At 47.6% G+C, this 16,096-nt stretch overlaps 1 protein-coding gene across 1 annotated transcript in view; it reads right to left on the reverse strand.

Moving 5' to 3' along the window:
* Window positions 1-2,298: 2,298 nt before the first annotated feature.
* LOC142802712 (uncharacterized) overlaps window positions 2,299-16,096 on the reverse strand; it is a 35,871-nt gene continuing 22,073 nt past the window's right edge. Inside the window, exons 2-4 of the mRNA XM_075887708.1 lie at window positions 15,640-15,717; window positions 15,339-15,561; window positions 2,299-4,257 (exon numbers count right to left, since the gene is read on the reverse strand). Of these exons, the coding sequence (XP_075743823.1) occupies window positions 2,609-4,257; window positions 15,339-15,561; window positions 15,640-15,717 (1,950 nt within the window). The 3' untranslated portion in view covers window positions 2,299-2,608. The remainder of the gene's footprint in view (window positions 4,258-15,338; window positions 15,562-15,639; window positions 15,718-16,096) is intronic.

Consider the following 16,096-nt stretch of genomic DNA (forward strand, 5'->3'; position numbering starts at 1 on the left):
ATAGGCAAAGCGTCCACGCAGGCCTTGTCTACTAACGCCGAGGACGGCTAGTTCCGCTTTGTTATTCTTGGGCAACTTTTTTTCGACCCTTTCATTACTTATGTAAATGAAGATACCACCGCTATTAAAAAAATGGTCAACATGGCCTGATGACTTGTGGTTTTTCTGGATTTACACCACCGAGTAGCATACTCAGATGAGCGTGTACACAGCTGCTTTGTGTATTGTTTAGGCCCACTGGATAGTCACATGGTTCAAATTCATTGCTTTTAGTTTCCCAACACCTTTTGGGAGCAGGTTTGAAGCAAGTACTAGCGAATATTGCACTTTGGAGCGACATTTTTCTTGTGGAGAAGTTTGGAGCAATTGGAGCAGCACTTCCATCACTGCTAATTTGTGGACGTCACATTCGACCATGCGTTCTGGCATTCACTCGTACAGCGGTTTATGCTGCAAAAAGGTAAGAGTAACTACTGCCTATAAACAAGCTAATTAAAGACTGAAAACGAGTGAAAGCTACAGTATATCGTGAGATAGTGGGCATAAATGCTAATTGCAGAAATAAACAATCCTCAAAATGCTAAAAGAAGCGCTGCTAGCCTAGCATGCAGCTTGCGGCAGTTAGAGTACATGAAACGCAAATGCTAGAGTAGGCCCACAAAAATACCCATGTAAAGTTAACGTGCGAAAGCGGATTGTCTTCAAACAGGCTGATGTCACACTCACACACGTGTACCTCGCAACAGAAATAGGCGAAATCGCCCACAGCGAACAATTGTGCGAGAAACATACGCAGGTTTCGAGACCTCAAGATAGCCTCAACATGCAGGTGTCTGCGAATTCTCGGTGAGTGAAACACCCGCGCTTTATGGGTAAGCACTGAAACGACGCACAAACACAAGTTAATTGTTCTTGCTAAACGGCGCACCACAAACCAAAGTCCGAGCCGAAAGCGCTCACCGTGGCTGTCTCACATTCATAAATCCGTACAAACTATTCCCTGACCAAATACACACGCAAAAAATTGCATTTGAAAAAAAAAAGTTACAGATTTTCCTGACGATTCGCAAACTACTTGGTAAACCCCCCCTCCAAAAAAAAAATAAAATAAAACCTCACCTTCATATGGTGGCGCTGTGGTGCAATAGGTAATGGGGAGCCTACATGATGGTCATGTAGGCTACCTGATACGTAAGATATCTGGTTCGTGTGCATGTGGTCCCAAGTTCGATTTCGGAGCTGCGGGTGCTTTGCATGTTAATTTCGCAGGTGTAGATTGACGTGATACTGTCCAATTACCTGTAGCCATAAGATTCGCCGCGATATCAGCAAAAAAATGCACAAAAAATCTAAAACAAACTTTTTTTCGCGTCAGGGCCAGGCCGCTTATTGAAGTGTCACCTGTAACCACAGGCCGTACTTAGCCCCAGAAAATTTGACCTAGAATCCCGCATATTCTGAAGGCCATTAGGAATAGGGCCGCTTCCTGTAGGACACTGCTAGGGAGCCGTGTAACGAACTGACTAGGAGCAACCAAAATTTGACCAAATTTCCTGCCAGCTGGCGTGTATTCTTGCCAGGATTTGACCAAGAGTGTAGAATAATGTTTTTTCACCACGATGTCAATGCTCTATAACACCAATATCTCACATAATAGGCTATCTTTTTTGTGCTTTTGGTATAGTGTCTTCAAATAAGTGTTATGAGTGCTCATACACCAGTAAGGTCTTTTTTCTTGAAAGAGATAACAATCCAAGATATACTTATCAAAAATCAAAAACTGCCTTGGAAGAGTTGGGGGGGGGGGGGTCAGAGCCTTCCCTTACGTAATTCGTGCCTCTAATCAATAAATATTGAAATTGTGTATGAATGAAACTGTTTTCGTATGCAAGTAAGTAGAGGTCAGCATAAACGTGAATCTTGATAAGGCTGAGATTAGTATTGAAAATGAGTATATATGACCATAGGTCAGAAAAGAGAAGTGGAACTCCATCAGTGTCACTGCAGAAATACATCTTGCTCTTCGGACTCGCTCACACTCCAAGTACCTAACATTATCCTGAGCTAAAGTCATTCTGACTATCCTCGACAAAATTTTTTTCAACCAGACTCACTCGGAGTCAAACTCACGCAAATATTACTCACGCAGATTCACTGAGACTCGCTGCTTGATCTGAGTCTGTGAGTTCTCTCAAGCGGGTTCGTTGACCTATGGTGAGTGTATGCATGTGTTCGATCAGGTGACCTTCTATGGAAAAGGGGCGAGTAGCAGTGAATATAGGAAAAGGGCCCCTCTGCTTCATTGGTGCGCGTGTGCCCAATGAGGTGGAATTTTATTGAAAAGAATACATTGCTGTGGACACACGAGGGACCCTTTCCTCCATGAGTATACATGTCCCTAATGAGTTCGCATTTCAATAAACATGATGCATTGCAGTGAACACAGGGAAATGGATTCACTCCTCTGTACAGGGAGATGTGTCTCATGAGGATCTCTTCCAAAAAGTATTCATTACAGTAGAAACAGGAACAGGGCCACTATCAAATATGCATGCAGATGTCTTTCGAAGAGGCTTTCTACACAAAGAATACAAGAAAATGGATGCTCTCACGTGTGCTTTCGCATGTGTCTCGTAAGGTTCTTTTTGTCGATAAAAGATGCATTGCAATGGACACAGGAAAATGGACGCTCTCCTGTGTGCTTTCGCATGTGTACTGTGAGGTTCTTTTTTTCTGCAAAAGATGCATTGCAGTGGACACAGGAAAATGGACGCTCTCCTGTGTGCTTTCGCACGTGTCTTACAAGATTGCTTTTCTGCAGAAAGGACGCATTGCAGTGGACACAGGAAAATGAACGCTCTCCTGTGTGCTTTCGCATGTGTCTCATAAGGGAAGTTTTGTGTACAAATGAAGCATTGCAGTGGACACAGGAAAATGGACGCTCTCCTGTGTGCTTTCGCACGTGTATTGTAAGGTTCTTTTTTTCTGCAAAAGATGCATTGCAGTGGACACAGGAAAATGGACGCTCTCCTGCGTGCTTTCGCACGTGTCTTACAAGATTGCTTTTCTGCAGAAAGGACGCATTGCAGTGGACACAGGAAAATGGACGCTCTCCTGTGTGCTTTCGCATGTGTCTCATAAGGGAAGTTTTGTGTACAAATGAAGCATTGCAGTGGATACAGGAAAATGGACGCTCTCCTGTGTGCTTTCGCATGTGTCTTGTGAGGTCCCTTTTTTCTGCAAAAGGTGCATTGCAGTGGACACAGGAAAATGGACGCTCTCCTGTGTGCTTTCGAATGTGTCTTACAAGATGGCTTTTCTGCAGAAAGGACGCATTGCAGTGGACACAGGAAAATGGTCGCTCTCCAGTGTGCTTGAGGATGTGTCTTGTGAGGTCCTTTTTTTCTGCAAAAGATGCATTGCAGTGGACACAGGAAAATGGACGCTCTCCTGTGTGCTTTCGCATGTGTCTTACAAGATGGCTTTTCTGCAGAAAGGACGCATTGCAGTGGACACAGGAAAATGGACGCTCTCCAGTGTGCTTGAGGATGTGCTTCGAAAGGGAAGTTCTGTACATAAAAGAAGCATTGCAGTGGATACAGGAAAATGGACGCTCTCCAGTGTGCTTGCGGATGTGCCTCATGAGGGAGTTTTTCAGTACAAAAGAAGCATTGCAGTGGACACAGGAAAATGGACGCTCTCCTGTGTGCGTGCGGATGTGTCTCCTGAGGGTGCTTTTATGTACAAAAGAAGCATTGCAATGAACACAGGAAAATGGACGCTCACCTGGGTGAGAGCGGATGTGGTCAGTGAGGTGGCCTTTCAGCAAAAAAGAAGCATTGCAGAGGGCACAAGAGAAGGGCCGTTCTCCTGTGTGCGTACGGATATGTCTAACGAGGGTGCATTTCGTCACAAAAGATGCACTGCAGCTGACACAGGAAAATGGCCTCTCTCCTGTGTGAATGCGCATGTGCTCATTGAGGTGGTTTTTTATCGAAAAAGATGCACTGCAGAGGACGCAGGGGAAGGGCCGATCCCCTGTGTGGGTGCACAAGTGAGCCCCAAGCTTGGACTTGTACATGAATGCAGCTGGACAAAAGCGGCACTGGAAGGGGGGCTCGCCCATGTGTTTCAGAAGGTGTCTGTTCATAAATGATTTGTCCACGGTCACATAAGTGCACTGCTGGCAGGAATGAAGTCGGCTTCGTACAGATGCCAGTGAAGAAGACCGTTCCAAGGAGACACACGACAAGGAGCCTGAAAAGACATTGAGAGCCCACAAAGCAATGCAAATTACGTGTGACACACTACATGGAACTGCACTACAGCAGCAGGCAATACACATGGGCAGCTGTGCATGCAAAATACATTGATGTCCACCTCATCTCACTAAGGCTACTATTGTGCCAATAGGGCACCATCACATCATGTATTACAATAATTCCCATCTGGCTGCGGATAAATTCTATGGTCAACACATGCGAACACAGTGCGCCAAAAACTAGAATACAATTTAGTTCTCATACCATTGCTAAGTATATTGCAAACGTCGAATCTGTCTGAATGTGAACAAATCAAAACTAGCCCATTAAACTGCTTACTGAAGTTCTGTTTGCGGAGGAGTATTTACAAAACACTGCACAGAAATTACCACTTCCTATCACAACACATCAAGCATAATAAAAAAATATGAGTGAATTATATTTATGTGATGCAATGTGTAAAATTAAAAACAAATAACACACATTTATGCACTACCGCAGCAACTGTTTATATTGCCACTTGGCTGCTAGTTACGGTGAGCGCAAGCCATGGCTGCCCACGAGAATCGAAGACGATGTCCTGGGGCAGCGCCTGCTCTGGCTCGTTGTTTTTTATTGAAGCAGCCATCTTGCCAGTTTTCGGTGCATCTCCCTGCCGGCTCAGTTCTTTCAAGTTGAAGACCTTTTGTAGCACTTCAACACTGGTGTAGCTGCTAAGTAACCCCCAGCCGATGTTCCAAACGCCTCCAGGTAACCCTGTACCTGCAGTGACAACACGTGTTCGCTGCTCAAGCCGAAGACTCCGAGGACTACCACCTGAGCGTGGACCTTTTCCCGAGATGACGTTTGTCACACCCTCGAACGCTATGGAAGGCGCTGCAGCCTCCAACGCACAGGAAAGCGCTTCAGCCATGCCTCATACGCTGTGAAAGCCACATGTGCCGAGGGTGTTCCACGGTTCTGTCTTGGAGGATGTCGAAGACTGGCTGGCTCAGTTCGAACGGGTCTCGGATTACAATGGTTGGACCGACTTCGACAAAGTGAGGAAGGTGTATTTCAGCTCGGAGGACGGCGCTCGTACTTGGTACAAAAATCATGAACCTTTTCCCTCGTGAAGCGTCTTTCGTCGATACTTGCTGGCAAGTTGGGCCGATCCCGATCGCCGTGAACGAGCCGAGCGAGCGATTCAGTCACGCCTCCAAAAGCCGAATAAAAGTGTCACGATGTACTTCAAGGACAAGACGAGCCTCTTTCGTCGAGCCGACCCCGACATGGCAGAAGAAAAGAGGGTCCGTCATTTAATGCGAGGAGTGAAGAAGCAGCTTTTCGCTGGCCTCGTTCGCTGTCCCCCAAAGACCGTGGCGGAATTTCGGACCGAAGCTACAACCATGGAGAAAGTGCTGCAGCAGCGCTCTACTGTGTACGACCGGCAAGTGAGTGCCGCTTCGTCAATAGGTCAGATCGGAGGTGCGGCAAGCAACATCAACATCGACTCTTTCGGTGACCTCATTCGATCAGTGGTGCGTGATGAACTACAAAAGATTCAGTGCGAGTCCTAACCTACCACAGGGTCTATTTGCAGCCTTGTCAGAAACGAAGTACGACAGGCTCTCCAAGTGCCGCCTTCCAACTATGTCCCCCCTGTCCCGACGGAGCCACATCGTGCATCATATGCAGAAGCTGTCAGCCAATATACTCCTGCTTCACAGCGCTTCGTTAATCCTATGCCTCAGGATGCACTTCCTTCGCTGCAGCCAATTCAGCACTTAAAAATCGACAGCCGCTTCCCGGAAAATCCGACGTATTGCGCACACCGGACAGATGACCACTGCGTTATCACTGTAGTGAAGCTGTACATGTGTACCGGGAATGTCGCTATCGTCGCCTCGAACTGCAGGGCTTTGCTGTCGACGCACCACGGCCGAGATTCGGCGAAAGACCGAGAGCTATTGAAGATTACCTCTCATATCAGCGCATGCCACTGCGGCGGCAATCGCGGTCCCCATCCCCAAGGCGATCTTCAAATTTTCGGAGCTTCCAAGGGGCGGTACCGGTGCGCTCGCCAAGCCCTAGGCGGGAAAATTAACTACAGCGGCCTACGGGAGCGAGGCCACTGACACTCGACGCAAGCAAGGCCTTCCACCGACGCAAGCACAGACACGGAGCGATTCCCCGACGACAGCGACGAAAGCCAGTAGCAGATTTTCTTAGAATATACATGTGGTAGTCGACAGTCACCACAACGTTAGTGCATTATTAGACCCAGGTGCAGACTACTCGATCATAAGCGGGAAACTAGCAGCGCACACAAAGAAAGTTGTTACGCCTTGGTACGAAGCACAAATTCGTACTGCCGGCGGGTGCGTAGTCACCCCAATCGGCATGTGCACTATCAGTGTGAGCATTCGGGGACGTATGTTTCTCGCCAGCTGCCTCGTACTTCGTGACTGTTCCCGAGACCTATTCCTGGGAGTCGACTTTTTGTAGGAGCACAGTGCTATTATCGATCTTCAAGAGCGCACCGTGACGTTTTCGACAGCTGATTCCTCCGATAAATATGACGACATCCGTGACAGCATGCTTCGCGTTTCTGCCGACAGCATCCTATTGCCTCTGCCTTCAAGCGTCCTAGTTGATGTAGTGTCTGACAAGTTACCGGATGGTGAGGTTGTCGCCAAAGGAAACTTGACGCTTTTGTTCGCGCTGCACATAGCCACATCATGCTTCATGATGGACACTCTGCCCTACTTGTGACTAATTTCAGTAACGAGTACCAGCACCTGTTTCGTAACACCGCCATCGCTTTCGCCTACCCCACCGCAGACGTTTCTGAATGCTTCGCATCTACATCAGCCGACAACGGGCTTCGACCGACACGAAGCGACGTGACTTCACTACTTGCAAAAAATGATGTCAACTCGACCCTCTCGGAACAACAGCATACCGAGCTACGTGAACTGCTATATCAATTAAAAGTGCTTCGCGCCCACCTCAAAGGTTTCTCAGACACCGATCGCCAAACACAGAATAATTACGTATACCGCCACCTCGCCCATAAAACAACACCCTTACCGCGTTTCGACAAAGGAACGTGACGTGATAAATGCTGAAGTCGAAGAGATGTTGCAAGATGGCGTTATCCAACCTTTGAAGAGTGCCTGGTCATCTCCAGTCGTGCTCGTGAAGAAAAAAGATGGATCACTGCGCTTCTGTGTGGACTACAGAAAACTCAAGCGCCTGACTAAAAAAGACATCTATCCGCTGCCCCGCATCGACGATTCCCTCAACAGACTGTGGCGGGCCAAGTATTTTTCATCGATAGACTTGAAAAGTGGCTACTGGCGGATCGAAGTTGATGAACGAGATCGTGAAAAAACCGCCTTTGTTACACCGGATGGCCTATATGAATTCGAAGTGCTTCCTTTCGGCCTCTGTTCTGCACCTGCAACATTCCAGAGTATGATGGACCATGTTCTTACCGGTCTAAAGTGGCACACGTGCCTAGTTTATCTGGATGATGTTGTCGTGTTTTCTGCCACCTTTGAGGAGCACCTGAAGCGTCTGCCGAATGTGCTGGTAGCGCTACGCTCTGCTAACCCGACACTGAAGCCAAAAAAATGCCACTTCGGTTACAAGGAAATAAGGTTTCTCGGCCATGTTGTCAGTGCGGTTGGTATTCGACCAGACCCAGACAAAAGTACCGCGGTGGCCTCGTTTCCTGTTCCACGTGATAAGAAGGCAGTACATCGCTTGCTAGGGTTCTGCGCGTACTATCGCCGCTTTATAGCCAATTTTTCTATGATTGCTGAACCGCTCACTTGACTCATTCGTGAATATGTTCCATTGGTCTCGGAGGATGAACAGGACGCAGCTTTCTCTGAACTACGGGAGCGTTTGCAGACACCACCACTCCTCGCTCACTTTGACCATGACGCTGATACTGAAATTCATACTGACGCCAGCAACGTGGGTCTTGGTGCTGTCCTCGTACAACAACAAGAGGGTGCAGAGCGAGTGACAGAGTACGCTAGCCGCACTCTTTCTCGTGCCGAGGTCAACTACTCCACGTCAGAGAAAGAGTGCCTCGCTGTTGTATGGGCCACGATGAAATTTAGGCCTTACCTTTACGGACGCCACTTGAAGATAGTGACCGACCATCATTCGTTGAGCTGGTTAGCCAACCTACGGGACCCGTGTGGGCAACTGGTGCTATGGAGTCTTCGTCCGCAGGAATACGATTTCACGATCGCTTACAAATCGGGCCGCAAGCACAAAGATGCTGATTCATTATTCCGTGCATCTGTCGAAGTTTGTGGCAACGACACCGAGAATGACGGTAGTTTCCTTGGGGCCCTTACTACAACAGATCTGATTATACGACAGCGCCCGGACGATGAAACTCGCGCAGTTATCAAAAACCTTGAAGGACGCAACTCTTCTATACCTTGATGTATATCTCAAAGTATGTCCTCGTTATGTCTGCGAAATGAGGTCCGGTATAAGAAAAACTCCAACGGCAATGAGAGAACCTGTCTTCTAGTTGTGTCAACTGCAATGCGTGACGACATTCTTCTTGCCTGCCACAATGAGCCCACATTTGGTCACTGAGGTTCCTCTCGAACTCTCGTCTCGGAATCTCGCTCGAGTTCGACAAGCATACTATTGGCCTAAGCTTTCTGCATCCGCTAAGTGATTCGTGAAAAGCTGCCGGAAATGTCACTGCCGCAAATCCCTGCAACTGAAGCTCGCGGGGCTCCTTCAACCAATAGAACTACCCAGAGCGCCATTTGATCAAATAGGAATGGACTTACTGGGGCCCTTTCTGCTATCATGTGTCGGCAACAAAAGGATCGTAATGGCCGCTGACTATTTGACGAAGTCCGCCAAAACAAAGGCACTACAACGTGCTACGGCTTCTGACGTCGCCCAATTCTTTATAGACCAGATCGTTCTTCGACACGGTGCACCGTCGTGCGTAATCACAGGCAGAGTAACAGCATTCATGGCCCACCTCATTCATGACGTATAAAAGCTCAGCTACACGAGCCATCGCAAGACCACGGCATATCATCCGCAGAGCAATGGCTTGACAGAGCGACTAAACAAGACCATCACTGACATGTTATCTATGTACATAGATGCCCAGCATAAGACCTGTGACCAGGTGCTACCGTACGTTATACTCGCGTACAATACTGCCGTCCAGGAAACTACGCAATTCACCCCTTTCTGTCTTGTCTACGGACGTGAGGTCCAGACCATGCTGGATGTGATGCTTCCACACGATTCCGACGCTTTGATTACTCCTGATGCTGTCCAGCTTACCCAGTACGCCGAAGAAGCACACCAGTTAGCACGCCTACACGTTACGCACCAGCAGAGTACAGACGCATGCCGCTACAACGCTTGCCATCGACAAGTTGAATACCATCCAGGCGATCAAGTTTGGGTGTGGACTCCAGTCCGACGCAAGGGATTGTCTGAAAAACTGCTCATTCGCTACTTCGAACCATACAAAGTGTTGCGACGCGTGAGCGATGTGAACTAAGAGTTGGTCACTGACGGCGCCTTCTTGCCACGGCGGCGAAGGCACCCCTCTGAGATTGTGCACGTAGTGTGACTAAAGCTGTACTTCACGCGATAGTGTGACTGCGCATGAACCTTATCGCCGTTTCTGTGTATGCGCGTAATTTCTCTTGGGTCACCCCGACTTTGCCTTTGAACTTCACGAGCATCAGAGCGATGCCTTTTTTTTAGAGGGGGAGTAATGCCACTTGGCCGCTAGTTACGACGAGCGCAAGCCATGGATGCCTGCGAGAATGGACGACGATGTTCTGGGGCGCGTGCTCTGGCTAGTTGTTATTTGTTGAAGCAGCCATCTTGCCAGTTTTCGGTGCATTTCCCCGCCGGCTCAATTCTTCCAAGTTGAAGACCTTTCGTAGCACGTGACAATACATTATTGCCACAGTTACAATTTTCACTAACGTCTCTCTACAGTTTCAATGAGAGCAAAATGATAAGCAGGGGAGACAAAGTCATTTACGAACCATTAATATTAGTTACATCTTGCAGTATCAAACCAAACTACCACTGTCACGGATGATTGCGGCCGCGCAACAACAAGCAGGAGAACCGAGGAGAAAGAAGAATAGTTAGGCATGAGCGGTTGGAATAAAGGCACGCTTTAGGTCTAGGGCTTGGGTCTTGAATACGCGACATCCTTCTGGTGCCGAAACCCCCCCCCCCCCCGGTCACGCCCTTTCAAGACTTCTACTTCCGATGGCGTCGCCACAGCGGCTGCGTAAGAACCGTGGCGTCGTCTGGGCCAGCGTCACACGAACTATCACGCTGCTGACCGACGATGTGCAGGCTTCCGTTTCCGATGCCAGTCAGGTCGACTCCCACGTTGCCTACCTCCCTCAAAGGAATGCCGAACTTGTCACCTTAAACAAAGAAATCTTCGATGCAACTGACGACGACGACTATGAGGAAGAGCTCGAAGTCGTGGAAGAATACGACCGAAGGGTCTCTTGCACCGTGCCCTGAGCGCGTTTCTTTCTCCGAGAGGCCGCAAACAAGGCGTCAGTAACAAGTGCTGCAAGGTCGGTAGCTACATCACCTAATGCCGATGCCGGTGGTGCCAGCACCGTAGTCCAGAGTCAGGTCAGTGACTCTTCTCGATTAGCCGATGAGATTCTAAGCCTAAAAACGATGCCGCATTATCACACGGTGGCCCTGCCGAAACTACAGATCCCGATGTTTTCCGGCGCACTCCGCGATTAGGAGTCCTTCTGGAACCATTTCAGTGCCACGATTCATCTGGATGAAAACCTTTTACAGATAGAAAAGTTCAAGTACCTTCAGTCCTATTTGAGTGGTGCAGCAAAGAGAGCAATCGAAGGCATCCGACTAACCGAGGACCATTACAACATCGCGATCAAGACCTAGACGGAGCGATTTGGTCGATACGAGTAGCTTGTCAACAAGCACGTAGACCACCTGCTCGCCTTAGCGCCAGTCAAGTCGTCGGCAGACGTGGAGAAACTTCGCCTGCTCTACGACAAGGTCAACTTTCGAGTCTTTCATGTTGACCGGTTTGGGCGTCTCTCCGGAGCAGTACGACGTGGTTCTCATCACGTCCTGATGAAGTGTCTGCCAGATGATTTTGCGATTCTTTACTGCCAGAAGGCGCAGGAAGCGCCGCTGGAAACGTCCGACATCGCAACACTTGAACGGAGAGCTCGCCAGACTGCCGAATTGCTCAGTTTTCTGCACATTCAGATTAAGGTTCGCGACAAAAGCAGGCCAGAACAAACAGCGTCTGGTTTCTCGAAGTCGCAGCCTGAAGAGGTCAAACATTTGTTGGCACCGATGGGACATTTGTCTACGCTGTCCGCACTTGCTGCCGAATCAGTTACATTTACGGAAAGATGTGCCCTTTATGCAGCAGTTGTCAGCACACCATCACGAACTGCAACGTTCAACTCTCGGCTGAGAAAAAACGAGCTCAGTTCCGCACTGCTCGCTGCTGCTACGTTGCAGCTTGCAAAACCACATGGCGCGTTTTTGCCGCCTGCACCAGCATCAACGGTAAATGCAACCGACGACACCTCACTATCCTCTGTGAATTGTTCACACTGGCAGCCCCAACCAGGATAAGCGCGTCGACAGTGAACCAGGACAAACTGCACATCGCCGCGCGAGGCACTAACACGCCTTCAGTGGCATCGGCCCCAAGCGCCCTGAGCGGAATCAACGCCGTTCTTCTTCAAACAGGACGAGTCTGGATAGAGTACGGGTCCCAAAAGCGTCTCGTGCGCATTCTTCTTGGCAGCAGCAGCCAGCGCGCATTCATCCCAGCGGATGTTTCAAAGGAACTAAGGTGCCCGGTTATCGGAAACAAAGAACTTTCTTTGGTTACGTTCGGCCACTCGAAGCCCCGCGAAGTAACACGCAGTTGACGGGTAGCGTTGACTCTATAAGGCAAACGTAGGGACATGGCGATAACCGTGGAGGCTTTGGAAGTACCCAAAGTGTGTGCAGTAGCAAGTCCGCCGCTCAGTACTGAAATTTCGCAGCTTTTGTGGGACATGAACTTGTCATGCTGCAGACAAATTTCATCCCGACACCTGGAACCCACAGGAAGTAAGCATTTTACTTGGTTCCGACGTCTAATGCAAGGTAGTGACTGGAAGAATAGATCGCTTGTCCACTGATCTCACGGCCATGAAAACCAAGGTTGGCTGGACTGTTCAGCGCACCATAGAACGCGAGAGAAGTTCAGCATACATGAGCGCTCTATTCCTGTACTACACCACGAAGTTTGTCCCTAACGGTGATCTTTCTGCAATAAGGCGTCTCGGCGTCATGGGGACCAAGGCACCTGCTGAGAAAAGAAACAAGGCTCCACCAGAACTTGAGGCATCTGAACAGGGCATCATAAAGTTGGATGGCTGCTATAAGGTTCCGCTAAAACCACCAGTTTTGGGTAGACATTCAGGCAGTGAGCATCGAAGATTGGGAGAAGGCTATCCACATGTGCAATTGAACTGGTTAAAGAAACTTTCTGAACTGTATAAACACCGTGGCAAGGCAATCAGAGAGGCATTTAGCAAAAAACAGAAAAGGCGTTTGGAAATACGACAGCCAAAAGATGATGGCTAGTATGCGCCTCATCATGCAGTCATTCATGAAAATGCTGTCACGCCAAGGCTTTGTGCTGTGTCTGACACCTCAATGCACACGCTAGGTCATGCCTGTCACAACAATGCCCTGCAGAAGGGTTCAAAGCTCAATGCTGATGTTGTGCAGTAGCTGCTCGTGTCCCAGAGCCAACCAGTCGTCTAGCGTAAGTTCGGGGGAGATCTTTGGTGGGAAGACCGGTCATACCGGATCACCCGCTTGAGAGGAAATGCATTGAGACGGTCATTAGTGCTACAGCTTGAACGCCGAAGGCCTTGTTGTTGGGAGCTGCGAAGTGTGTTCCTGTGTTGACGGTAGCGCATGTTCAGTGCTACAATAGCTGAATGGGGCGGTCAGCGCACCCAGCAGAGAATGATATTGGGCGCATGCTTTAGAGTGACTAGCTTCTGAAAAGGCAAGGAAAGTGACTGGTTCAGTTAGCATATAATCTGGAGGCAAGTCAGCCAGACAAGTGATCTGGACTAGCGAGACTACCTCGTGATTGTCTTGGCCCCTTGGGAGTATGTTGCAGATAACTGCGGCCACGCGACAACAAGCAGGAAAACTGAGGACAAAGAAGGATGGGAGGGCACGAGCGGTAGAAATAAACATGGACGTTCTTGGTGTAGGGCTCGGGTCTTGAATACGCGACAACCACTACTGAACGTTGTCGCGTCTTATCTGCATAAGTATTTTGCTCTCCATACACAAATATGTCAAAACAAAAGGATGCATTATTAAGTTTTCAGTCCTGACCATGAGACATTCGTAAACATGGTGTGTGTGATGTAGCCGAAGTTACGACAAGTGGACTTGTCGTTTTCCAGGCTTCTTGTTGAAAAGATGACTGCAACACCCACACTGTGTTTACGAATTTTTAACCACAAGCTTTCATCTTCTCGTTCTTGCCTTCTGTTCAAACTTCCAGTCTAAATCAGTTATTTGCCACACAAGCGAAACTTTATGTCGTCAATTTAAATTAACACTGCAATAAAATTCATTACTTTTTTTCCATTTAATAGTGTTTGCACAAACCAAGAAAAAAAAAGAAAGATTGGTAAATCTCGTTTGTTTCGATTCCGGCAATCTGGAGTAGCAGTCCAGACATGGTCGCATACCAATCACAAGTTTGAGTTCGTAATGCATTAGGCTGCCACTTACGGTGGAAACTGGTAAAAAAGTGTTAAGAAGCATCTACTACAATGCCTGTATGGCAATATCCGGAGGAAGTAATTTTCGGGTGATAACTGATAGTAATGCGTAATGAATAATTTTTGCAGTATGTCCACAGACTACGGTAAGAATGCGAGGGATTCCATAGTGCCGGGCTCCGAATATTTCTACAGCCTCGAGTTCCTTATTAAGTAAGGAATGTTCCTGCGCTTACATCACTCCTGGCAGACATTGGTTCTCTAGCATCACTCACCGAACACTCTTACTCAGGTTCTGGTTAAATACTGGCCGTCCTGGCTATGGTTATTAACATGCTAAAAACACTGATATCAAGAAGAATGTGCCATTTGTTGGTTATATCCACCACAATAAGAAAAACCCAGTTGAGGGCATAGCACGTGACATTGCGAGAACTCTTTGAGGTGACATGCGTAATTTTAGTGATCTGTTGCTGAGCAGATGAGTAACAGCCACGAGAAATAACATCCACAAATGAAATGTAAGAGCATTCCTAAAACCTTATTTTCAAATTGCAGCGATGCTATACATTAACAGATTTCCACTTTGCATGCATTCATCTTCTAGCCGTTCCCGCAACGTGCTGCCCTTAGAGCGCTTAGCTTGTTTTTGGTGCATCGTTTCCGACAGTTGTTCCAGCGGTGCAACGCGGGGTATCGTGGTAAGGACACATAATCCATGCCAACCCCTCCAAATGTACACCCGCTGAGGAATCCGCTCCTCAGAAACAGGCAATACACTACTGAGAACGTCCAAACGAAACAACATTGATCGTGTACCTGTACGAGTACTCTCAGGCACGCCATGTGCACATGACCTAGTTTGTGCATGACGTGTCAATGCACATGTGTGATGTGATACAGGGATTACTTCTTTGGAGTAAAACTGTAGATACTTAATAAACAGGCACGGTTGGTTGCTGTCTCAAAATAAATCAACAGGTGTTTCATACCTTTCTACGCACTGTACTTGCCGCTCTCTCACCGATTACATCGCACTAAAGAGACAGACAACACGAAAATTACTATGCTCACTAAGGCAACCGTATTCCTTTACGTCAGCATTTTGAAGGATGATGACTGGTCGAACGCTAAAGCATTCAGTTGCTACCCTCATTTCATGTAACAGTTTGAAATGTCGCTATGGCACCTTTTCGTCCAAACTGAATTTTTCATAAATCCGATGAGAAACGTGAATACATACCTGAAAAACAAGTGTATGGTTCTGTTTGCATAGCAGTTGAAGATACGATTTTCTTTTCGTCCGTTTGGGATCCTTCGTGGTGCATAAGTAGCTGCACTTGAACCGATTTCTCTGTACTATCATTCGTTTCACACGCTGGCTCTGGTGATGTTTCCACAGCTTGTTCCAAATCACAAGCCAGACCTGGTGCTACTTTAAGAACTTCCTCTGTTACAACGTCATCCTGAAATTAATTTGCTTCTTTTGTTACAAGTGGTAATGCAAAATATCATTCCGAAAAAAGAAATCAAAGCCGCTTTACCTGATCCATTTCGCTACGATGATTTGGTTTTGACGTGTGTAGGATGGTTTTGCCTCCAAGAAGCAACCATCCAAGAATCTGAAATAGAGCACGAAAAGACGAGTTACTGATGTATACACACAAAAATAGGAACATATCGCATTCATTAAAACGCTCGCTTCTTAAACATCTTTTAAAGGGTAAAATAAAACCAATTATACTTCTGTACAATTGCCTAATAAATTTCTAATGCCGCACCAAGTACTGCCAATGTTCGTCAAGAACTCAAACCTAAAGGACGGTAAAAATTTAGGCGAGTTGGAAAATGGCCATGATGTTCAGCGTAAACAAAACACAAACAAAATAAGGAAACGACGACACAAACGTTGAATCGTTGAAAGCACTGACACAGCATTTCTGTCACCATTTCCTTCTTTTGTCCATGTTTTGTTTGCACTGGGTCTCATAAGTAAAACCA

This window comes from Rhipicephalus microplus, chromosome 3, assembly GCF_043290135.1.
Source record: "Rhipicephalus microplus isolate Deutch F79 chromosome 3, USDA_Rmic, whole genome shotgun sequence".
Taxonomy (NCBI): domain Eukaryota; kingdom Metazoa; phylum Arthropoda; class Arachnida; order Ixodida; family Ixodidae; genus Rhipicephalus; species Rhipicephalus microplus.